This window comes from Pseudophryne corroboree, chromosome 8, assembly GCF_028390025.1.
Source record: "Pseudophryne corroboree isolate aPseCor3 chromosome 8, aPseCor3.hap2, whole genome shotgun sequence".
In the NCBI taxonomy this organism is placed as follows: domain Eukaryota; kingdom Metazoa; phylum Chordata; class Amphibia; order Anura; family Myobatrachidae; genus Pseudophryne; species Pseudophryne corroboree.
The window spans coordinates 305855235-305881975 of NC_086451.1; the positions used below are offsets into that span (position 1 = coordinate 305855235).

At 43.3% G+C, this 26741-nt stretch overlaps 1 protein-coding gene across 1 annotated transcript in view; it reads left to right on the forward strand.

Moving 5' to 3' along the window:
• Positions 1 to 20252: 20252 nt before the first annotated feature.
• The window catches only part of RNF128 (ring finger protein 128), a 372908-nt gene continuing 366419 nt past the window's right edge, over positions 20253 to 26741 (forward strand). Inside the window, exon 1 of the mRNA XM_063937364.1 lies at positions 20253 to 20865. Coding sequence (XP_063793434.1) covers positions 20454 to 20865 — 412 coding nt within the window. The 5' untranslated portion in view covers positions 20253 to 20453. The remainder of the gene's footprint in view (positions 20866 to 26741) is intronic.

Genomic DNA, 26741 nt, shown 5'->3' on the forward strand with positions numbered 1-26741 from the left:
AAAGAAAAAAAGAGGCGCAATGAGGTAGCTGTGTGAGTAAGATAAGCGACCCTAGTGGCCGACACAAACACCGGGCCCATCTAGGAGTGTCACTGCAGTGTCACGCAGGATGTCCCTTCCAAAAAACCCTCCCCAAACAGCACATGACGCAAAGAAAAAAAGAGGCGCAATGAGGTAGCTGTGTGAGTAAGATAAGCGACCCTAGTGGCCGACACAAACACCGGGCCCATCTAGGAGTGTCACTGCAGTGTCACGCAGGATGTCCCTTCCAAAAAACCCTCCCCAAACAGCACATGACGCAAAGAAAAAAAGAGGCGCAATGAGGTAGCTGTGTGAGTAAGATAAGCGACCCTAGTGGCCGACACAAACACCGGGCCCATCTAGGAGTGTCACTGCAGTGTCACGCAGGATGTCCCTTCCAAAAAACCCTCCCCAAACAGCACATGACGCAAAGAAAAAAAGAGGCGCAATGAGGTAGCTGTGTGAGTAAGATAAGCGACCCTAGTGGCCGACACAAACACCGGGCCCATCTAGGAGTGTCACTGCAGTGTCACGCAGGATGTCCCTTCCAAAAAACCCTCCCCAAACAGCACATGACGCAAAGAAAAAAAGAGGCGCAATGAGGTAGCTGTGTGAGTAAGATAAGCGACCCTAGTGGCCGACACAAACACCGGGCCCATCTAGGAGTGTCACTGCAGTGTCACGCAGGATGTCCCTTCCAAAAAACCCTCCCCAAACAGCACATGACGCAAAGAAAAAAAGAGGCGCAATGAGGTAGCTGTGTGAGTAAGATAAGCGACCCTAGTGGCCGACACAAACACCGGGCCCATCTAGGAGTGTCACTGCAGTGTCACGCAGGATGTCCCTTCAAAAAAACCCTCCCCAAACAGCACATGACGCAAAGAAAAATTAAAGAAAAAAGAGGTGCAAGATGGAATTGTCCTTGGGCCCTCCCACCCACCCTTATGTTGTATAAACAGGACATGCACACTTTAACCAACCCATCATTTCAGTGACAGGGTCTGCCACACGACTGTGACTGAAATGACGGGTTGGTTTGGACCCCCACCAAAAAAGAAGCAATTAATCTCTCCTTGCACAAACTGGCTCTACAGAGGCAAGATGTCCACCTCATCATCATCCTCCGATATATCACCGTGTACATCCCCCTCCTCACAGATTATCAATTCGTCCCCACTGGAATCCACCATCTCAGCTCCCTGTGTACTTTGTGGAGGCAATTGCTGCTGGTGAATGTCTCCACGGAGGAATTGATTATAATTCATTTTAATGAACATCATCTTCTCCACATTTTCTGGATGTAACCTCGTACGCCGATTGCTGACAAGGTGAGCGGCGGCACTAAACACTCTTTCGGAGTACACACTTGTGGGAGGGCAACTTAGGTAGAATAAAGCCAGTTTGTGCAAGGGCCTCCAAATTGCCTCTTTTTCCTGCCAGTATAAGTACGGACTGTGTGACGTGCCTACTTGGATGCGGTCACTCATATAATCCTCCACCATTCTTTCAATGGTGAGAGAATCATATGCAGTGACAGTAGACGACATGTCCGTAATCGTTGTCAGGTCCTTCAGTCCGGACCAGATGTCAGCATCAGCAGTCGCTCCAGACTGCCCTGCATCACCGCCAGCGGGTGGGCTCGGAATTCTGAGCCTTTTCCTCGCACCCCCAGTTGCGGGAGAATGTGAAGGAGGAGATGTTGACAGGTCGCGTTCCGCTTGACTTGACAATTTTCTCACCAGCAGGTCTTTCAACCCCAGCAGACTTGTGTCTGCCGGAAAGAGAGATCCAAGGTAGGCTTTAAATCTAGGATCGAGCACGGTGGCCAAAATGTAGTGCTCTGATTTCAACAGATTGACCACCCGTGAATCCTTGTTAAGCGAATTAAGGGCTCCATCCACAAGTCCCACATGCCTAGCGGAATCGCTCCGTGTTAGCTCCTCCTTCAATGTCTCCAGCTTCTTCTGCAAAAGCCTGATGAGGGGAATGACCTGACTCAGGCTGGCAGTGTCTGAACTGACTTCACGTGTGGCAAGTTCAAAGGGCATCAGAACCTTGCACAACGTTGAAATCATTCTCCACTGCGCTTGAGACAGGTGCATTCCACCTCCTATATCGTGCTCAATTGTATAGGCTTGAATGGCCTTTTGCTGCTCCTCCAACCTCTGAAGCATATAGAGGGTTGAATTCCACCTCGTTACCACTTCTTGCTTCAGATGATGGCAGGGCAGGTTCAGTAGTTTTTGGTGGTGCTCCAGTCTTCTGTACGTGGTGCCTGTACGCCGAAAGTGTCCCGCAATTCTTCTGGCCACCGACAGCATCTCTTGCACGCCCCTGTCGTTTTTTAAAAAATTCTGCACCACCAAATTCAAGGTATGTGCAAAACATGGGACGTGCTGGAATTTGCCCATATTTAATGCACACACAATATTGCTGGCGTTGTCCGATGCCACAAATCCACAGGAGAGTCCAATTGGGGTAAGCCATTCCGCAATGATCTTCCTCAGTTGCCGTAAGAGGTTTTCAGCTGTGTGCGTATTCTGGAAAGCGGTGATACAAAGCGTAGCCTGCCTAGGAAAGAGTTGGCGTTTGCGAGATGCTGCTACTGGTGCCGCCGCTGCTGTTCTTGCGGCGGGAGTCCATACATCTACCCAGTGGGCTGTCACAGTCATATAGTCCTGACCCTGCCCTGCTCCACTTGTCCACATGTCCGTGGTTAAGTGGACATTGGGTACAACTGCATTTTTTAGGACACTGGTGAGTCTTTTTCTGAGGTCTGTGTACATTTTCGGTATCGCCTGCCTAGAGAAATGGAACCTAGATGGTATTTGGTAACGGGGGCACACTACCTCAAGAAATTGTGTAGTTCCCTGTGAACTAACGGCGGATACCGGACGCACGTCTAACACCAACATAGTTGTCAAGGCCTCAGTTATCCGCTTTGCAGCAGGATGACTGCTGTGATATTTCATCTTCCTCGCAAAGGACTGTTGGACAGTCAATTGCTTACTGGAAGTAGTACAAGTGGTCTTCCGACTTCCCCTCTGGGATGACCATCGACTCCCAGCAGCAACAACAGCAGCGCCAGCAGCAGTAGGCGTTACACGCAAGGATGCATCGGAGGAATCCCAGGCAGGAGAGGAATCGTCAGAATTGCCAGTGACATGGCCTGCAGGACTATTGGCATTCCTGGGGAAGGAGGAAATTGACACTGAGGGAGTTGGTGGGGTGGTTTGCGTGAGCTTGGTTACAAGAGGAAGGGATTTACTGGTCAGTGGACTGCTTCCGCTGTCACCCAAAGTTTTTGAACTTGTCACTGACTTATTATGAATGCGCTGCAGGTGACGTATAAGGGAGGATGTTCCGAGGTGGTTAACGTCCTTACCCCTACTTATTACAGCTTGACAAAGGCAACACACGGCTTGACACCTGTTGTCCGCTTTTCTGTTGAAATACCTCCACACTGAAGAGCTGATTTTTTTGGTATTTTCACCAGGCATGTCAACGGCCATATTCCTCCCACGGACAACAGGTGTCTCCCCGGGTGCCTGACTTAAACAAACCACCTCACCATCAGAATCCTCCTGGTCAATTTCCTCCCCAGCGCCAGCAACACCCATATCCTCCTCATCCTGGTGTACTTCAACACTGACATCTTCAATCTGACTATCAGGAACTGGACTGCGGGTGCTCCTTCCAGCACTTGCAGGGGGCGTGCAAATGGTGGAAGGCGCATGCTCTTCACGTCCAGTGTTGGGAAGGTCAGGCATCGCAACCGACACAATTGGACTCTCCTTGTGGATTTGGGATTTCGAAGAACGCACAGTTCTTTGCGGTGCTTTTGCCAGCTTGAGTCTTTTCAGTTTTCTAGCGAGAGGCTGAGTGCTTCCATCCTCATGTGAAGCTGAACCACTAGCCATGAACATAGGCCAGGGCCTCAGCCGTTCCTTGCCACTCCGTGTGGTAAATGGCATATTGGCAAGTTTACGCTTCTCCTCCGACAATTTTATTTTAGGTTTTGGAGTCCTTTTTTTACTGATATTTGGTGTTTTGGATTTGACATGGTCTGTACTATGACATTGGGCATCGGCCTTGGCAGACGACGTTGCTGGCATTTCATCGTCTCGGCCATGACTAGTGGCAGCAGCTTCAGCACGAGGTGGAAGTGGATCTTGATCTTTCCCTAATTTTGGAACCTCAACATTTTTGTTCTCCATATTTTAATAGGCACAACTAAAAGGCACCTCAGGTAAACAATGGAGATGGATGGATACTAGTATACTTATGGATGGACTGCCGAGTGCCGACACAGAGGTAGCTACAGCCGTGGACTACCGTACTGTGTCTGCTGCTAATATAGACTGGATGATAATGAGATGAAATCAATATATATATATGTATGTATATATAATATCACTAGTACTGCAGCCGGACAGGTAGATAATATATTTATTAGGTAATGATGACTGATGACGGACCTGCTGGACACTGTCAGCTCAGCAGCACCGCAGACTGCTACAGTAAGCTACTATACTATAGTAGTATGTACAAAGAAGAAAGAAAAAAAAAAAAACCACGGGTAGGTGGTATACAATTATGGATGGACTGCCGAGTGCCGACACAGAGGTAGCTACAGCCGTGGACTAACGTACTGTGTCTGCTGCTAATATAGACTGGATGATTGATAATGAGATGAAATCAATATATATATGTATGTATATATAATATCACTAGTACTGCAGCCGGACAGGTAGATAATATATTTATTAGGTAATGATGACTGATGACGGACCTGCTGGACACTGTCAGCTCAGCAGCACCGCAGACTGCTACACTAAGCTACTATACTATAGTAGTATGTACAAAGAAGAAAGAAAAAAAAAACCACGGGTAGGTGGTATACAATTATGGATGGACTGCCGAGTGCCGACACAGAGGTAGCTACAGCCGTGGACTAACGTACTGTGTCTGCTGCTAATATAGACTGGATGATTGATAATGAGATGAAATCAATATATATATGTATGTATATATAATATCACTAGTACTGCAGCCGGACAGGTAGGTAATATATTTATTAGGTAATGATGACTGATGACGGACCTGCTGGACACTGTCAGCTCAGCAGCACCGCAGACTGCTACAGTAAGCTACTATACTCTATAGTAGTATGTACAAAGAAGAAAAAAAAAAAACCACGGGTAGGTGGTATACAATTATGGATGGACTGCCGAGTGCCGACACAGAGGTAGCTACAGCCGTGGACTAACGTACTGTGTCTGCTGCTAATATAGACTGGATGATTGATAATGAGATGAAATCAATATATATATGTATGTATATATAATATCACTAGTACTGCAGCCGGACAGGTAGATAATATATTTATTAGGTAATGATGACTGATGACGGACCTGCTGGACACTGTCAGCTCAGCAGCACCGCAGACTGCTACAGTAAGCTACTATACTATAGTAGTATGTACAAAGAAGAAAGAAAAAAAAAACCACGGGTAGGTGGTATACAATTATGGATGGACTGCCGAGTGCTGACACAGAGGTAGCTACAGCCGTGGACTAACGTACTGTGTCTGCTGCTAATATAGACTGGATGATTGATAATGAGATGAAATCAATATATATATGTACGTATATATAATATCACTAGTACTGCAGCCGGACAGGTAGATAATATATTTATTAGGTAATGATGACTGATGACGGACCTGCTGGACACTGTCAGCTCAGCAGCACCGCAGACTGCTACAGTAAGCTACTATACTCTATAGTAGTATGTACAAAGAAGAAAGAAAAAAAAAAACCACGGGTAGGTGGTATACAATTATGGATGGACTGCCGAGTGCCGACACAGAGGTAGCTACAGCCGTGGACTAACGTACTGTGTCTGCTGCTAATATAGACTGGATGATTGATAATGAGATGAAATCAATATATATATGTATGTATATATAATATCACTAGTACTGCAGCCGGACAGGTAGATAATATATTTATTAGGTAATGATGACTGATGACGGACCTGCTGGACACTGTCAGCTCAGCAGCACCGCAGACTGCTACAGTAAGCTACTATACTCTATAGTAGTATGTACAAAGAAGAAAGAAAAGAAAAAAACCACGGGTAGGTGGTATACAATTATGGATGGACTGCCGAGTGCCGACACAGAGGTAGCTACAGCCGTGGACTAACGTACTGTGTCTGCTGCTAATATAGAGTCTAGACTGGATGATAAATTATTGATAATGAGATGAAATCAATATAATATCACTAGTACTGCAGCCGGACAGGTACTATATATATTTATTATGTAATGACTGATGACGGACCTGCTGGACACTGTCAGGTCAGCACAGCACCGCAGACTGCTACAGTAAGCTACTATAGTATGTATAAAGAAGAATGAAAAAAAAAAAAACCACGGGTAGGTGGTATACAATATTATATATATATATATATATATATATATATATATATATTATATACAATTATATATATATATATATATATATATTAAACTGGTGGTGATTGATTATTAAACTGGTGGTCACTTCAGGTCACGTTGCAACTTGCAACTAGTACTCCGAGGCCTAAGCAGACAATCACAAAATATATTATTATACTGGTGGTCAGTGTGGTCACAACAATGGCAGTGTGGCACTGACTCTGGCAGCAAAAGTGTGCACTGTACGTTATATGTACTCCTGAGTCCTGCTCTCAGACTCTAACTGCTCCCCACTGTCAGTGTCTCCCCCACAAGTCAGATAATACACTTACAGTCACACTATCTAATCTATAAATATCACTTCAGCAAGTAGTAAGTATAGTAGTATACAGTATAGTAGTACTCCTCCTAATAATGCTCCCCAAAATACTGTGTTTCTCTCTTCTCTAAACGGAGAGGACGCCAGCCACGTCCTCTCCCTATGACTCTCAATGCACGTGTGAAAATGGCGGCGACGCGCGGCTCCTTATATAGAATCCGAGTCTCACGATAGAATCCGAGCCTCGCGAGAATCCGACAGCGTGATGATGACGTTCGGGCGCGCTCGGGTTAGCCGAGCAAGGCGGGAAGATCCGAGCCTGCTCGGACCCGTGTAAAAAACCTGAAGTTCGGGCGGGTTCGGATTCAGAGGAACCGAACCCGCTCATCTCTAATAAACAGGCAGCTGGCACAATTCTCCCAGCGGCTCTCCACCCTCAGAGCACAGAATGGAGGAATGCTTTGCTGATATTGCAAACCTGAAAAAGGCTGTGGGTATGAATACTAAAGCTTGTTATTATTTACATAATAAGACAGATGAATTGGAAAATAGAGCAATAAGACATAACCTCCATGTTATAGGCTTGCCTGAGGCTGTGAAAGGCTAAGAATTACTGATCTTTGTTCGTGACACTCTCCCAGCCCTATTAAATGTTGAACATGAATGAGCTGACATTGTCATTGAGAGAGCCCACCGTCTTGGCCCAGTTTGGTCACCAGAGGGCAGCAGACCTCGTGCTGTAATTTTCAAAGTTCTAAACTACCTACACAAAGAGATTCTCTGGCATGCTTCTCACAAACAACGCAATATTTTCTGGGAAGAGCATATCCTTTTGATTTTTCAGGATTATTTGGCGGAACTGAAAAAAGCCAGAAAGGAATTCTCCCCCCTCTGTTCAAGGATTATCCAAGAGCGTCAAAAATTAGCATTGTTATACCCAGCGAGACTGCGCATATATAGGGATAACTCCTTTAAAGACTTCCTCTCCATACGTGACACAGAAGCCTTCTTCGTATACATACAGAGGATTCTGACCTTCAGGAATTAGCTTAACTGCCTTACTACTGTGTTTTGATGTGTCCTACTCCTTCGGTTAAATACAATTATATACCTGGCTGTCTGTTCCCTCAGCTGTCCCAGTTATAGAATCCTCTATTTGCTACTGTTACCTACTAAATGTTATTATAGCAGTCGCTTTCTTGTGGCTCATACACTGTTATTTTCTTTTATTTCTCTTTTGATATGTGCCGCTCTCATCATCTTTATGCATATCTGTGTTTTTGTTTATGTAATATACTTGTACTTCCCCATACCTTAAGAAGTAAAGGTGCCGTTTCGGGCCCGCCAGATATACTCTTACAATTTACTCTCACCCATTATTGAATAAGAAGGAAATGTTGTTCTCTTCATATTTTACCCCCACCCCCCACCCCCTACCTTCCCCCCTTTTCTGGCTCATGTTTTTGTTCTTTGGTTGTCTGTGACATCCTGGGTGCGGTTTCTGTTTCTTCAGGAATGATTATCACGGTGGACTGGTTGCTTCCCTGCTATTATTTGGGGTGGCCATTGGATTTTTTATATTTACAGTTATGTTTAGTAGTTTTATTCTGGATGCTCTGCCGGAATGTCAATTAGCGAAGTACGTTTTTTCTAATGTTCTTACAGTTATTTTTGTGCGTTTCTCTATCTTTGTTGTATTTTTCTTTTCCCTTCCTTTCTCTGTGGCGAGGCTTCTGACTTCCACTATGCCATACTGCCTGGCAGTCGTCAACCCTTATACTTCCTGGTATTTATATTTCTCCCTCTTTTTATGATAGATGTCTACCGTTAAAGTAGTGAGTTGGAATGTGAGTGGCATGAACTCCCCACACAAACGGGAAAAAAGTGCTTATATATTTGCAGAAACTTCATTTAGATATAGTTTTTTTTCAGGAATCCCATCTTTTGTCTGCAGATATTCCGAGACTCAACACTCTAAGTTGTAGCATCTGCCTCCTTCTCCAAGAAAACCAGAAGTGTGGTAATTTTATCTAAACAGCAACTACCTATTGATGTTAAATATGTTTCAGTTGACGTGGAGGGTCGGTGGGTTAAACCATCTTTAACAACCAAGTATATAAACTCTGCAACCTATATGCTCCAAATGTCTATAGTAAACGCTTCCTCCAATCCATTCTCACTAAGCTTACACCCCTAGCGGACACTCCACTTATTATTGGCGGAGATTGGAATATTAGAACCTCCAAATATTTAGATAATTTCTGAGAGAACATGGGGGCAATCCGCCTAAGTTCGGGATACCTTCTTTAGCCAGGAGGCTGCAACTAATAGACATTTGGAGAGTTATGCACCCCACTGACCGTGACTTTACATGTCTGTCTGTCTGCAGCAAGGGGGACGCTGTCACGTATAGACTATATACTTTTGTCTGAATTTTTGCTGGCCAAGACCACCCGCTCAGAGATTGAATCCATTTCTCTATCAGACTACGCCATGATCTGGGCGGAACTTCAATTGACACCTTTGCAGAAAAACTATATCTCATGGCGATGCCCCCCTACTCTAGCCACCTTCCCCGACTTTGAGTCAGAAGGTCAGAGATAGCTGGGAAGACTTTGTTTTTCACAACTCTGCTATACGTGATACAAATCCCCTTCTTTTTTGGCAGGCTTCTAAAGCTACTATTAGAGGTAATATCATTGCCCAACCAGGCAGGGCTGCCCATTATCTCCTTTGATCTTCGTGCTATGTATCGAGGCATTGGCCAGGTCTATTCGGGCCAATCAAGCCATTAAAGGTTTCACCGTAGGCGATGGTGAATATAAGCTAGCCTTGTTTGCCGACGACCTCTTGGCCATAGTATCGCACCCCACCGACTCCCTTCCGCACCTAATGAAAGAATTAGATCTATTTGGACACCTTTCCAACTTTAAAATTAATTATAATAAATCTAGTGCTCTTAACATTTCCGCCCCTGTAGACTCCGTCACGGCCCTTAAACGCTCTTTCCCTTTTTCGTGGCAATCTTCCCACATAACATACCTCGGTGTTAAGTTAAGCGCTAACGAATCCCAGTTGTTCCCACTGAATTATTTGCCCCTATTGCAAACGATTCGGAATGACTACTCTAGATGGAATATGAAATTTTTATCCAGGTTCGGGTGGATAAACATAGTTAAGATGAACACCCTCCCTAAAATATTATATATAATGCAGACCCTCCCGATCCGCATCCCGGAGACCTGGTTCCGATCTATTTCACTCTTGATTCAGCAGTTTGTCTGGCAACGGAGGAGGCCTAGGAGTAGTCGCTCCCAGTTGACAAAACCGATTGTGAGTGGCGGCCTTCAGCTTCCCGATATAAAAAATTACTACCATGCCATCCTTTTGAATAGAATTATAGACTGGACGAGAAACCGTGAGCTTAAACAATGGGTGATGCTGGAGGACCTGTACGTACAACAATTCCCAGAAATATTTCCTTGGCTCCCCTCCCCCCCCAAACTGCTCCCCCCCCACCCTACCATAACTCCTACACTTGCTGCCTGGAAATCACTGCGCGCATTACCTTACATCTCTTCTAAATTCGGTCCCTTGACGTCCTTTCTGGCCAACCCTGAATTTGCTCCGGGTGTCAACCCTGCCCACTTCTCACACTGGGCATCAACAGGTTTGTTCAGGGTCGGCCAGATGGTGTCATCAACTGGAGTCAAACAGTTCTCAGACCTGAGGGCAAGGTGGGACTTCCCCCAACAGGACTTTTGGAAATTCCTGCAAATAAGACACTTTTTGATAACTACCTCTAGACTCCAGAACGCCGCCAGAGAGATGACCCTCTTTGAGAAACTCTGTGTTGCCGTTCTTGACCCGACCCACACTATTTCCACGCTTTACAAGATTGTCTGCCACTCCCAACCTACCGACTCTCCATCCTTTGCTGCGGTGTGGGAGAGAGACCTGGGCATTTCTCTGTCGCGTAGAGACTGGGAAAAAATTTGCTTAAAAACCCATACAAGCTCTGTCTGTATCCAGGTCAGAGAGACTCAATATAAGGTTGTGACAAGATGGTACAGGCATCCCTCTCTTCTCCATGCTATGTACCCCTCCTCACCGGCCCTCTGTTGGCGCTGCTCCTCCTCATCTGGCACCCTTCTACATATTTGGTGGACATGTCCACTGATCCAACCCTTCTGGCGGGAAGTTATACGCATCTCTCAGATCATCCTTAAGACCCAAATCCCGCGTTCCCAGCATTCTGGTTTATTAATCATTCCACAATCCCAATGTCCCAACACAAACACTCCCTATTGCGACATTTAAGCAACGCAGCACGTGCAGTGATCCCGGCCAGGTGGGGGTCCCACGTTCCTCCAACGAGTCGTACATGGTACACTAAACTGAATTACTTTATGAGAATGGAGGATCTGTTCCTCTCATCGATAGGCAAATCTCGTGAATTCGATTCCACATGGTCCCCCTGGTTGGAATACAAGACCTCCCGAACCTACTTGGTCACTCCCTTGGATGGTAACTGAAATTTTTACTTTCTGTATCCCATAAACTTGCTAAGTGGTACCTCCTACTTCTCCATCGCCCCCTCTCCTTTTCTTTCTCTCCCCCTTTCTTACCTCACACTTCTCTTTACTTCTATCTTATTGCCTTTTGGCGCTCCTATTCTTTTACTCTTTTACTCTATTAATTTTTAGGTTTTTTAAGTGTGAGAACACCTTTACCTAACGCTAAACAACTCAATTTTCTACAACACTTGGTATATATTACCCCTAACGCACCCATTCGCTTCTGCAGGGTTGCTAACTCTCCTTTTGACGTCTGTACAATTTGAATTGATTTGTGTTTATCGATCATACGGTGTTGGTATTGATGTTTTTGTACCTGTAATTGTATAGGTGTTTTCCTTTCTCTGTTCATGCCTTTAAAACCCTTAATAAAAAACCTGATTAAACAAAAAAAAATATCATTGCCCATTCCTCGGCAGCAAAGAAAGCACTTTTGACAGAGTATATCAAGGCACAACACCCTCATATGTACTTTTAATAATTTTAAACAATCCCCTTTTCAGACCACTAAATTAGAATACACGGCGGCAAAAATTTTGTTTGATGCTCTGCTTTCAAAACTTGAGGCCAATTACTCTTTTAGAAAAGAGTATAGATTCTATAAGTTCGGCAATAAACCCAGCAAAACCCTTTTGATCCTTTTAAAGGGGCAACGCCCCTCTTCTATTATCCATCCTTTAAAACTGTAGGATGGATCCCTTTCTTCGAATAATGAGCAGACTGCTACTGTACTAAAAAAACTTTTATACTAATCTCTATTCTCCACCCCCACCACCTTCTACAGATAGCACCTCCTTTTGGGAGGCTCTCCCGATTCCACAAGTTACAGCAATTCAAAGTGCTTCCTTGGTAGCTCCCATCTCTGAACTTGAAGTGCCAAAAGCTATTCAGGATTAAAATCTGGTAAAGCCCCAGGCTCGGATGGCTTTACTCCAGATTATTACAAGCTGCTTGGTCCCATTATAATTCCCACCTTGACATTAGTCTTTAATGAAATTATTGCCTCTGGTTCCATGCCCCCTTATTTCAATTCAGCAATTCTGCGGTTGCTTACAAAACCTGGTCGTGACCCTTCTGACCCAGGTTCATATAGACCAATATCTCTCCTAAATATCGATTACAAGTTATTGACGAAAATACTGGAAGACAGGCTTAAAACAATGCTCCCTGATATCATACATCCTGATCAGACGGAATTTGTAAAGAGCAGAAACCCGGTAGTTAATATTAGGAAGGGTCTGGTGGTGGTGGGTGGGTCCCAATGCGCCATGTCTGAGGTGCCAAAAGCTATTCTGTCTCTCAATGCAGAGAAAGCATTTGACATGGTGCATTGGGACCACCTCTACGAAACATTACACCGTTTTGGATTCCCCCGTCAGTTTGTAAATCTTCTCCGGACCTTATATCTTAGCTCCTCGTCCCAAATTATTTGCAATGGAACTTTATCAGATACAGTAGTTTCCCAATATTGCGAGGGACACGGCTGGTCTGCCCCCTCTCCCCATTATTATTCGTATTGGCTTTGGAACCGTTGGCAATTGCTTTGAGACAATCTCCCTTATTTTCTGGCATACTGATAGGTATACCATAGATCTTCGTTTATCCCTCTTTGCTGATTATATGTTGCTTTTCCTTTCTGACCCTGTCCATTCTATTCCCTTAGTTTTTAATATTATTCAGCACTTAATTTCCTTCTCGGGATATAAAATAAATGTTGATAAATCAGAACTGCTTATGCTCAGAGGATCTCCCCCCACCTTCCCAGTTTAAATTCCATCAAAATGATGCACTCTCATCTTAAGTATTTGGGCATTATGATTCCGAACAACTTGTCCATGTTATACAAACTTAATTACTCCCCGATGATTACCCACATTTCCAAGTCTCTGGAGAATTGGATATATCTTCCCTTGTCTTTGCTGGGCAGGATAGAAGTTATCAAAACTATACTTCTTCCGAAACTCACATATTGTATGCAAATGTTGCCCATTTGACTTACGTTGGCTGATATTGGGGAGCTGTATTCCATTTTCCAGAGATTCATATGGAAATCGAAAAAAAACACGAATCTCCATACAGAAATTACAATTACAAAAAGCTGATGGAGGGTGGGTTTTCCAGATCTACTCCAATACTCCCGTGCTTTAATGTTCAGATATATTCTGGATTGGCTTCTGGAAATGAATCAGTATACCACTTATGCATTAGACTTTATTCTCTCCCTACGCCCCTGGAGCACTTCTACATACGACCAGAGCGAACCTCCCCTCAGGGGTGTACACTAATCTGTTTTTTTAGAGACACGTATAATTCCTGGTGGGCAGTCAACAAAACCCTTTTGAACCTTTTAAAGGGACAATGCCCCTCTTCTATTATCCATCCTTTAAAACTGGATGATGGGTCCCTTTCTACGAATAATGAGCAGACTGCTTCTGTACTAAAAAAACTTTTATACTAAATAATCTCTATTCTCCACTCCCACCACCTTCAACGGATAGCACCTCCTTTTGGGAGGCTCTCCCGATTCCACAAGTTACAGCACTTCAGAGTGCTTCCTTGGTAGCTCCCATCTCTGAACTTGAAGTCACGAAAGCTATTTCAGGATTAAAATCCGGTAAAGCCCCAGGCTTGGATGGTTTTACTCCAGATTATTACAAGCTGCTTGGTCCCGTTATAATTCCCACCTTGACATTAGTCTTTAATGAAATTATTGCCTCTGGTTCCATGCCCCCTTATTTCAATTCAGCGGTTCTGCGGTTGCTTACAAAACCTGGTCGTGACCCAGGTTCATATAGACCAATATCTCTCCTAAATATCGATTACAAGTTATTGATGAAAATACTGGAAGACAGGCTTAAAACAATGCTCCCTGATATCATACATCCTGATCAGATGGAATTTGTAAAGAGCAGAAACCCGGTAGTTAATATTAGGAAGGGTCTGGTGGTGGTGGGTGGGTCCCAATGCGCCATGTCTGAGGTGCCAAAAGCTATTCTGTCTCTCAATGCAGAGAAGGCATTTGGGACCACCTCTACGATACATTACACCGTTTTGGATTCCCCCCGTCAGTTTGTAAATCTTCTCTGGACCTTATATCTTAGCTCCTCGTCCCAAATTATTTGCAATGGAACTTTGTCAGATACAGTAGTTTACCAATATTGCGAGGAACACGGCTGGTCTGCCCCCTCCCCCCGTTATTATTCGTATTGGCTTTGGAACCGTTGGCAATTGCTTTGAGACAATCTCCCTTATTTTCTGGCAGACTGATAGGTACCATAGATCTTCATTTATCCCTCTTTGCTGATTATATGTTGTTTTTCCTTTCTGACCCTGTCCATTCTATTCCCTTAGTTTTTAATATTATTCAGCACTTCATTTCCTTCTCGAGATATAAAATAAATGTTGATAAATCAGAACTGCTTATGCTCAGAGGATCTCCCCCCACCTTCCCAGGCAATGCCACTTTAAATTCCATCAAAATGATGCACTATCATCTTAAGTATTTGGGCATTATGATTCCGAACAACTTGTCCATGTTATACAAACTTAATTACTCCCCGATGATTACCCACATTTCCAAGTCTCTGGAGAATCGGATGAATCTTCCCTTGTCTTTGCTGGGCAGGATAGAAGTTACAAAACTATACTTCTTCCGAAACTCACATATTGTATGCAAATGTTGCCCATTCGCCTTACGTTGGCTGATATTGGGGAGCTGTATTCCATTTTCCAGAGATTCATATGGAAATCGAAAAAAACACGAATCTCCATACAGAAATTGCAATTACAAAAAGCTGATGGAAGGTGGGTTTTCCAGATCTACTCCAATAGTCCCGTGCTTTAATGTTCAGTTATATTCTGGATTGGCTTCTGGAAATGAATCAGTATACCACTTTTGCATTAGACTGTGCTTTATTCTCTCCCTACGCCCCTGGAGCACTTCTACATACGACCAGAGCGAACCTCCCTTCAGGGGTGTACACTAATCTGTTTTTTAGAGACAGGTATAATTCCTGGTGGGCAGTCAACAAGACGTTAGGTAAAAATCCACTAAACTCGAAATGGATCCCTCTGTGGGGCAATCCCATGTTTATTCCTGGTTTACATGATACCTACTTTCATAAACTCAAATTAAAAGGACTCCGCAGTACCTCTCAAGTTTTTGACCCGGGTGGTAACCTTATTTCTTTCTCACAACTGCAGGAGACATATGGGGTCTCGGACCATTACAAGTTCTCTTACACCCAACTTGCACATTATATCAGGTCTCTTTCCTCCATTATGTTGAAACTGAGCTCTCCAGACACTATAGCTCAAGTAGCAGAACATTTTTTTAAATCTACATACAAAACGAAACAAATATATCAAAAACTTATCTCTCCTGGTAAACGTTCTGTGTGGGAATACACGGCTGCACAGTGGAGGAAAGTTATTTTGACCCCCATAACTGGAGATATGATATTTAAATACTATCATAAAATGTTGAAATCGCTACACACATCCTCCCTCCAAGAAACACATATCAAAAACTCTATATAGAATGTACATATCCCAGAAACAACAGAGCTTTTTTGTTCAAGAGGCCCTAAATGCCATCACTCCTCAGCCACTTTCTTCCACAATTTCTGGTCTTGTGGCCAAAGTAAACGCTTTTGGAATAAAATAAGAAACTTCATTAATTCATCTTTCTCATTAAATGTCCCCTTAGATCCAATATCAATGCTATTTGCCAATTTTGATACATGGTCTCTGACTGCTTATAACAAATATCTTCTACCCTTTCTAACGGTGCTAGTCACTAGCTAAAAAGATCATCCTAAATTCTTGGATTTCCAGAGTTGCTCCTTCCGTTATGGAAGTTTACAACCTGTTGCGAAAACTACTATACTTTGAACGATATTCATTGTTACCGAATATTCAAGTGGGAACTACCAAATTCCTTAAAAAATGGAAACCTTATGTTCTCACCAGACCTCCTGGGAATATGCCCAGATAATGGCAATCTCTGATCAAAAGGTTATGTAGCTCTTATTTTTTCTTGGATACTGGTCTAGAATTGGCAAATGGATCTGACTGCACTGCTATGTGATGCTGTTTTTATCACTGACCTGTTTGGGAGTGTTGTGGAGTGTTGTGGACTCGGGGGTTTCTTCCGGTGACCGGGAAGAGTAACCGCAACTGGGCCGCAGCAGAGATGGCCGAATGTAGGTTTTCCTCATGCAGGATTTGTTCGGCAGGCAGGAGGCACATGTGGACGCTGGAGGTCTCCTGAAAGACAAGACTTGAAAAGGCGCTGATGAATCGGTGAAGAGTACTGGACGCTGAAGGCACAAACTGCACTTGGGAGCACTGGATGCTTGGAGACACTGAGGTGCTTGGAGGCACTGAAGTGCTTGGAGGCACTCAGGTGCTTGGAGGTGCTGAAGTGCTTGGAGGCGCTGAAGTGCTTGGAGGTGCTGAAGTGCTTGGAGGCACTGAGGTGCTTGGAGGCGCTGAGGTGCTTGGAGGCGCTAAGGTGCTTGGAGGCGCTGAAGTGCTTGGAGGCGCTGAAGTGCTTGGAGGCACTGCTGTGCTTGGAGGCGCTGAGGTGCTTGGAGGCGCTGAAGTGCTTAGAAGCACGGAGGTGCTTGGAGGCACGGAGATGCTTGGGGGCGCTGAAACCGCAGGAATACAAGAGCTCTGGAGATCACCACTTCTTAGACAGAATAGACAATACTCAGGCGCCGGAGCTCTGCCCGGCGTCTGAATTTAAACTTCCCGCCAGTGTCTGATTGGTGGGCTGTGTAGATGACGTCACCCGCACCTTCAGAGGACGCCGAGCGTACCCGCAACGTCCACACTATGACCGCTGGACGGAGCGCCGGGGGCCGGAGACCGCCAGCGAGGACGGCCGCCCAGAGACCCAGCGCGCCCAGAGAGGTAAGTACGGCGGCCGCGGCGGCTGCATGACAGTACCCCCTCCTCTAGGAGTGGCCCCTGGACACTTTCCTGGTTTCGTGGGGTGTCTAGAATGGAACATCCGGATTAATAGAAGAGCTGAGACCTCAGAAGCTTTTATCCAACTTCTCTCTTCAGGACCATAACCTTTCCACTCCACCAGATATTGCAGATTCTTTAGATGGTAACGAGAGTCCAGAATAGTTTTGATCTCGAAGTCTGTTCCGGTTTCAGTTTCTACTGAGGTGGGGCTAGAAGACTTTGAATGAAAACGATTAAGGACGAGAGGGCGAAGAAGAGAAACATGGAAGGCATTTGGTATACGTAGGTGAGAAGGTAAACCCAACTTGCAGACTACAGGATTCAGGACTTGTAGCACAGGATAAGGACCGATGAACCTTGGAGCAAACTTCATAGTGGGTACCTTTAACTGGAGATTGTGTGTGGAAAGCCATACCCTATCACCAACCTTGTATTGAGGAGCGGCTCGCCGTTTCTTATCGCGAAGAACTTGTATCAGACAGAAATCTTTTTAAGACTAGCATGAATCTTACTCCAAATTTGTTTGAAGTGTAGTAGAGTGGAAGTCACAGCTGGTACCTCCTCTGTCGGAAGAATTGGTAATTCCGGAACTCGTGGGTGGAACCCATAGTTGATGAAGAACGGAGACTCGCCAGTGGAAGAATGAAATGAATGGTTATGGGCAAACTCCGCCCAAGGTAACAACTCCACCCAGTTGTCCTGTGAAGTGGAGAGATAAAGGAGGAGGAAAGTCTGCAGATCTTGGTTGACTCGTTCCGTTTGTCCATTCGTTTGGGGATGATAGGCAGACGAAAATTTCAGTGTAATGTGAATCGGTGAAGAGTACCGGACGCTGGAGGCACAAACTGCGCTTGGGAGCACTGGATGCTTGGAGACACTGAGGTGCTTGGAGGCACTGAAGTGCTTGGAGGCGCTGAGGTGCTTGGAGGCGCTGAAGTGCTTGGAAGCACTGAGGTGCTTGGAGGCACTGAGGTGCTTGGAGGCGCTGAAGTGCTTAGAGGCACGGAGGTGCTTGGAGGCACGGAGGTGCTTGGAGGCACGGAGATGCTTGGGAGCGCTGAAACCGCAGGAATACAAGAGCTCTGGAGATCACCACTTCTTAGACAGAATAGACGATACTCAGGCGCCGAAGCTCTGCCCGGCGTCTGAATTTAAACTTCCCGCCAGTGTCTGATTGGTGGGCCGTGTAGATGACGTCACCCGCACCTTCAGTGGACGCCGAGCGTACCCACGACGTCCACACTATGACCGATGGACGGAGCGCCGGGAGCCGGAGACCGCCAGCGAGGACGGCCGCCCAGAGACCCAGCGCGCCCGGAGAGGTAAGTACGGCGGCCGCATGACAGTTTTATTGCTAATGAAGTGTGACTGAACCACCATTTCTCTAGGTGTTGGTGCTGGTTGGTGGAGGCCTCGTTGCTCACAATTCCCCCCCCCCCCTATTTTTTCCACTTTCTTTCCCATTTACAACCCCCCCCCCCCTATTTTTTTTTTCTTTTCTCTTTTCTTCTGTTTTCTATGTTTCTGGAATGTTGTGGACATATTTTTGTAAAATATATGACGGTTCTCTTTGCTCTTCTCTTTATCAACGGTATTGACAAAATCAATGTAACCATTGCTAATATTAATCTGGTTTCCACATGGTACTCAAGGAAGATATGGAAATTGTATGTAGAAATTTCTTTATTCAACAACATCTTTTTTTATTATGGACGCTGTCCTGTATTTTCTCTCTGGACTGGTTGAACTGTTCGATCTCGACTACTAAATGGTTTTGTAATACCATATGCATTTGACTGTTACTCTGATTGACATAGCAATCGTTATGCTTTATTGTTTTTGATTCAACATTCCTTCTACATGCCTGTCTGTTATGTTTTTGCTGAAAAACCAAATAAAAATATATATAAAAAAAAAAGGCTGCAACATAACAAAATGTGGAAAAAGGAAGCGCTGTGAATACTTTCCGGATGATATAAATATATATATATATATATATATATATATATATATATGTAGAAAGACAAAAAAGCAACCTGTACGAGTGCTGACAAAACTTGGTAGACAAGGGTAGGGGACAAAGGGTTGGTATCGTTGGTATTAGATGCCCGGCGGAAGGGAACGTCACGGACACCTACGAGTGGGAATAGTCCCTGTTAGTCGGCATGCCAATTGTCGGTATTGTGAGTGGGCGGGATCTCGTCATCGGTATTGTGTCACATAACTACATCCCGGGGAGAAGGGCCCCAGAGACAGGCCTCCTGAGTGTATGGGTCCCATAGCTACAGCACTCACTATAGTTATGCCATTGGGGTTATGTAGAATGTGTCTATCCTCACTTAACTCCAAAGCACAATTGCCACTAAAAATTGGTGGTTGGGAAGTGTGCGGACAGGGGGTAAGGGTCAACTTTAAACAAAAATAACCAGCGTTACCGGCTTAATCCCACCTAGGCAAGGTGTAATAAGAAATATACTCTTATATTTCCTGTTGGTGTATTGGATTATACAGTATAATCAATTTGGTGTGTGGATTAGTAAAGTGTCTCATGTCTCATTTTAACCCTAGTCTTTAATACACCAAGGAGAATTACCGGATTGTAAAAAAGTCCACTGTCCCTAACAAGCACTGCTTCGACATTAATAAATGTTTACTGGCAGTTTATGTGTTTTGCACCATTTACTAACATTTAAAAAATAACCATAAAAATAAAATGAAAAAAGAATGATAATTTTTATTTAATTTCAACAAAAAGTTTTGCATGCTACTGGGATCTGGGTTTATAGACAGAGACATGCACTTGGCAACGTTCCAGCTTTGTCTTCGGAAAAGAAAGAAAAAACATTATTTACTTTAAAGTCAGCCTAGCTGCTTTTACTGGTCAAGGGTTTATTTGATAAGGCAGCAGGCAGGTGAAATGGAGAATGACGCCTCCCCGGTTTATGTTGCTTGAAGTGGTGTCAGTTACCTATACAAAAGTGAAACTGGAGCCTGCGCTACAAGATCACACAGTGAGGACATAGTGTGATCACTCAACGCTCATTATTTGAAATACTTTTTGCACACCTCCATTTTCAACTTCATAGATGAAGAAATGATCGGCAAGGCTGAATCTATCTTCCACTGGCTTATAATCATAGGTATTTTACTAAACGTCAAAGCTGGGGACACAATGGAAGCAAATGCCTATGTGAACTTGTCCTATTTCAGCACTCAGCAGAATGCGACGGTAGCCAACTATTGTGAGTGCGGCCTGTATGGACTTAACTCACCTATGAGCGCTGCAAAAGGAGTAGTGGGCATCCCTCTGTCACCCAACTTACAAGCCTGTGATCAGAACACCCAGTTTTCCGTCACAGTGAAACCTTGGATTGCTCTCATAGAAAGGGGAAATTGTACATTTTCAGAGAAGATTATACTGGCTGCCAGTAAAGGTGCAGCAGCCGTGGTAATATATAACTTTCCCCCCAGCACTGGAAATCAGACCATTCCAATGGTGCACTATGGTAAGTGCTAATTAACTCTTTGAAGGATGCTATTTTTCTGTCTGATTTTGAGATGTCAGTAATAGTTTGTGTCTGCATTAATGATACACTAACATAATGCCAGTTGTCTTGCTATTGTTGAACCATCTAAAACAAATGTTTTTTAGCTGTGAAAGGCCATTCTGTGACCTGGATTTGCTAAATGGCTTTGTGTATGGCAATTGTCTTTGTAAATGCAAATTAACTCCCTGCATATCATGTGCTGACAAGTACTTATTAAAACACTTAATTCCAGAGAAGGAACTTGTTCAGTATTGACAGCTTTTCAGATAGAAATGTGACATTTTAAAGCTCATGTAACGCGTCCAACATCTGAAAGTGGATCTTTTTATTACTTTCCCCGTCATTATCTTGCTCTCATTCTACAAAGACCAAATTCCTTAAGTAATGTAAAACAAATAATATGAAAACACCTAAGTAAGTTCTGCATGGCTAACATTGGCAGTTACATAAGAGTTACCAGTCACATTCAGTAACATCTGCATATGTTTCAGGAGCTTATAAAAAAAAATATATATATTTTGAGAAAAGTTGTTACTGCTACGGGTCAGTGTTTTTATGATACACAAAGCAATTCCTGCCTGTAATCCCATTCATTTGCATCATTCACTTTTCACTAGTTGAAGAAAACTTATGATACTAGAGGAAAGTAGTTTGTTTAAAGCTGCGTAGTAATTGTACACTTAAAATTCTGTAAAGGTATGGGAACTTTTTAAATAACATATACTAATATTATATTATTGACCCACCATACTCAAGTCACTAGTTATCATGCCCAGCTTTTTAGGATCTGTCCCCCGCATCCCATGGTCTTCCTGTCTCTCATATCTGTCTACATCTATCTTTATTGTCTCCCTCACTTTCCGTCTCCCCATATCTCATCTCTGTCCTCCTTACCTCACCCCATTTCTATCTCCCTACCTCCTCTTCTCCCTGTCTCAAATCTCTGTCCTCCTCATCCCATGGTTTCCTTGTCTATGATGCCCCCTGTCAGCTGTATCTCATCTCAGTTCTCATCACCCCCATTCCTTCTCCTGTCTCTCCTGTCTGTCTCTTTGATTCTTATTTCTGTCCTCCTCACCCCTGCTGGTCTCTATGGCTCTCATCTCTGTGCCTCCCCCCCCCCCCTGTTTGTCATCTCTGCCAACCTCCATCTCCCTCTTTATCTCTGTAGTGTACATTTGCTATTTCCACCAAATGTTGTCTATCTCTCTGAATGAGGGACTGTATGTTGTCTACTTATGGTCTAGCCTGCTGCTTCAGGGGATCTTAGGTGTTATTAATAGTACAAGGAGATGACATTGGACACAAATGACCTAGAGTGGCTGAGAACTGTCAGACAAGATGGCATTAATTCTAGTACAAGAAGGTGGCATTGACCTTGGGTCCTCACACTCACCTTTATGATGAGAAGATTATGCACATTGTTTAACAAACCAAGGTTTGTGTGGGCCCCCAAGTTAGGGCTCGGGAACACAGTGGGCACCAGTTCTCATCTTCACAAATTAACCATTTCAAAGACCAGTATTTCTTAATACAAGGAGATTGCATTGGACCAAGTCACGACCATACCAACATGGACATATGTAACATGTGTGTGAAGAGTTTACTAACACAAAACAAATAAAAAATGCAAACATGTATCTCACACTCGCTATCAACCACACAATGCTACCACCACTGAGGCCCTCTCCAAAAGTGTCAGAAACAGTATTACGCAAACAGTTTGGGGAATTATCCATCATTTGTATTAATTCTGGTACAGAACTGGAATGTTCTGTGTCAACTTATCTATTATAATGAAAATAATCTTTCACCATTCAAACCAGAGAGACGGTTTCTTTTCCATACAGTAAGCGACAATATTTAAGCATCTCTTTTAGGCCTAACCAAAGAACATACTGTATTAATCTTTGACAGGTGTGCTGTGACAACTCATCATCAATGGGATTATTATTCTTATAACAAGGCCATATTTAACAGGCACTAGCTGCATCATTTGTAAGAAAGGAATGTCACTTTCATGTTCCACTTAACTTGCTATATGTTCTAAATGGGCTGTTTACATTTCTTTAAATCTGTGCCATTTGGAAACTAAGAAATTACATATGTCTTTAATCAAAATCCGCTGTAGTTTCCAGATGACAGTGATCATATTTCAATATGCTGCAAACCTTGGGTCATGCTGAAGCAAATAAAGAACTTGATGTATAATTCTAAGGGGGAGTATTCAATTAGGGCCCTTTTCACAGTTTTTTTAAGGCAAGTGGGGATTCGCTCTATTCAATAGCAGGGCCGTTTTTCGTCTAGGCAAACAATTTGGCAGGAGCGAAAAAAACATGTGGATCATCAAATCCACGTGTTTTTGGACCTGCGCTCGTGTAAACGCGGGCCATTTTCGCCGATTCTGAGCCATTTTTCGCTAATGCCTTTTCACACAAAAAAAAAGTTAAAAGGCATTGGCAAAAACAGCCTGCAATTGAGTATGCATATTCAATTAGCTCCGAAATTGTTGGAACTAATTGAATACCCCCGATGGCATTTAGCAGTCTATCTCATTACGCCTTCAACTGGTTTTCTGCTAGTGCAATGAGAAAATGACTTGACTCTGGCCAGTGGTGTGTTTGCTCGTTACTCCAGTTTACAGACGTAAGGTAACATTCCCTCCTCACCCTAACTCACAGTATGCTGTGTAACTCTAGTTGGCTCGCTACTGTTCCGTAAGCTGCTGAAGTATACAGAATCCAATCTTATTGCAACCTCTTTCTTCATTTGATGGAATAGAAAAATATAATGACCCTATATGCCAAAACTGGACAGAGACTTTATGGGCCAAATCCAACAGCTCTATTCTAGAAATCTAATTTTTTAGAAAAACTCTGCACTTCCAACTTATTACGTGTGTAGAGCATAGTATGTGTTGAAACTCACAATATCAGTTCAAGTATCAGAAATAAGGAATCCTTAGGTGAATGCAAAGAGATGAATTTAGGTGAGTTTTCCCAAGAAACCTACACTGGCATGCTTCTTGGTAAATCCAGCAATGCACAATGTAGCTTGTCTGGGAATGAACTGCTGTTGTGTGTTAGTAGTGCTATACGCAGAGGGGGTGTGGTTCATCAAATCGACAGTGTCTAGGTCGACAATGTTTAGGTCGACCACTATAGGTCGACAGTCACTAGGTCGACATGGAAGGAAGGTCGACATGGTTTCTAGGTCGACATGTGCTAGGTCGACAGGTCTAAAGGTCGACATGAGGATATTTTTTTGTGTGTCGTTTTCTTCATAGAGTGACCGGGATCCCAAATTAGTGCACCGCGTCCCCTTGCATGGCTCGCTTCGCTCGCCATGCTTCGGGCATGGTGCCTTCGCTCCGCTACCGCTTCACTCGGCACACTTTACCGTTCCAATCGTAGTCCACGTGGATCGTTAAGTATAATAAAATTCAAAAAAAGAAAAAAAATGTGAAAAACTCATGTCGACCTTTAAACCTGTCGACCTAGCACATGTCGACCTAGAAACCCTGTCGACCTTCCATCCATGTCAACCTAGTGACTGTCGACCTATAGTGGTCGACCTAAACATTGTCGACCTAGACACTGTCGATCTTCAGACCGGATCCCACGCAGAGGATGGTGATATTACTTAAGGGACTGCTTCTATTGATGATACACTTATTGCATTGACTGTCAGAGTCATGTAGTCCTTGTCGTTACTTGTCCACATATGTGTAGTTAATAGTATAGTTTGCCTTTAACCTCCCTGTACAACGTGCAATTGCTGCCTGACAGAAATGGAATCTACATGGAATTTGTTAGTGTGGGTATACAACCTCAAATAATCTGCAAAGCAATATTAATTGATGGTACACATTAGATTTTGACTCCATGCTAATATAATTATTCCCTTACATCTCCTGGAAGATGTTGTACACATTACACCGAACCATCGGGATTATTAAAATGTATTACACTTTTTCTGCACCATGTGACAATAAAATCTATTAATAAAGACCTGGTGTGCCGTCCCTTTTCTTTGGTCTGTTTGTGCACACATCCAATGTGCAAGGACAGGACACCAAGGCCATTGAGGAGACACAACCAATGGCGGCTTCAGAGGGGATCCTATATATATATATATATATATATATATATATAATATCCCAATAAAGATGACAGCGGCACTCAAGGCTTTGCAAAAATGAAAAACTGTATTCAAAAGTGAATAAACAAGCCGACGTTTCGGGGCTTACCCGCCCCTTTGTCAAGGTGTGTTACACACCTTGACAAAGGGGCGGGTAAGCCCCGAAACGTCGGCTTGTTTATTCACTTTTGAATACAGTTTTTCATTTTTGCAAAGCCTTGAGTGCCGCTGTCATCTTTATTGGGATATTGCATAATTGTTACCAGGAGGCACCAGGGTCACGTTTTGCCATCAGGAGGAGTGCCGGTCCATACCTGCTATATATATATATATATATATATGTCGAGTATCCCTTATCCAAAATGCTTGGAACCAGAAGTATTTTGGATATTGGATTTTTCCGTATTTTGGAATAATTGCATACCATAAAGAGATATCTTGGCGATGGGACCTAAGTCTAAGCACATGAGTGCATTTATGTTTCATATACACCTTATCTACACAGCCTGAAGGTCATTTTAGCCAACATTTTTAATAACTTTGTGCATTAAACAAAGTGTGTGTACATTCACACAATTCATTTGTTTCATATATACCTTATACACACAGCCTGAAGGTTATTTAATACAATATTTTTTAATAACTTTGTGTATTATACAAAGTTTGTGTACATTGAGCCATCAGAAAACAAAATTTTCACTATCTCACTCTCGCTCAAAAAATTCCGTATTTTGGAAAATTCCATATTTCAGAATATTTGGATATGGGATACTCAACCTGTATATATACTGTATATACACATATATAATTCTGCAGCAGATTTTTAGTTTTAGCCGTAAAATATAAATGTAATTCGTTATATTGCTTATTGCTGAACACATACTGTACTTTCCGCTATAGCAATCAATATAATTTCTTCTGACTCACTCTGGTTTTTTTTTTTTGTTTTTTTCATTTTCTTTCTTGATTTTTCTTTATCCTCTTTGTGGTGTTTCTCTTTCATTCTCCTGGTTCTGTTTGTATCCTACGTCTTCCTTCTTTGTTTCATGAAATTGGAGTACCGTTTGAACTGTATACAGTACACATTATTCCATGCAGTATTTCTCTAACAGAACTTCCATAGTCTAGGCCCAATATTGTAATTATGCAGACGCATCATGTAAGAAAGAGCACAGCTGCATCAGTCATAATCACAATATTGGTCTCCAGGGCTTTGTTAGATTATGACATTTTCTCGAACTAAGACTGGCCATCTAACTATACCAGTCAAATGCCAGTCCAGATCATTCAGTATGTCTCTAGCTCAGCCTACCTCTGAGTTGTGGTGTAGTGGCATCTTCTCTTTTGGGCTGCAACATCATAGCGCAAAGTCAGGCTCCCAGCCCAGTACCGGTATGGAGGAGCAGCAGTAGTTGGTAATGGCAAAAATAAAATCTGCCATCTGCTGCCTTTTGAGTCAGAAGCGCATAGTGATGGGATGTTGTGGTAAATAAAAGACATTACATAGGATAATATGACACAGTGTATTAAGTACTCACTAATCTAAATAGTTATTTCACTGTAAATCATTTATAATGTATAGCATGCTTATGCTTTATAGATGTTTGTCCCCTCTGTAACTGAGGTTCAGTTTCAGCATCAATATTCCTAGAGCTCAAAATTGTTCTTCTTGGGAAGACACAATTGCATTCAGT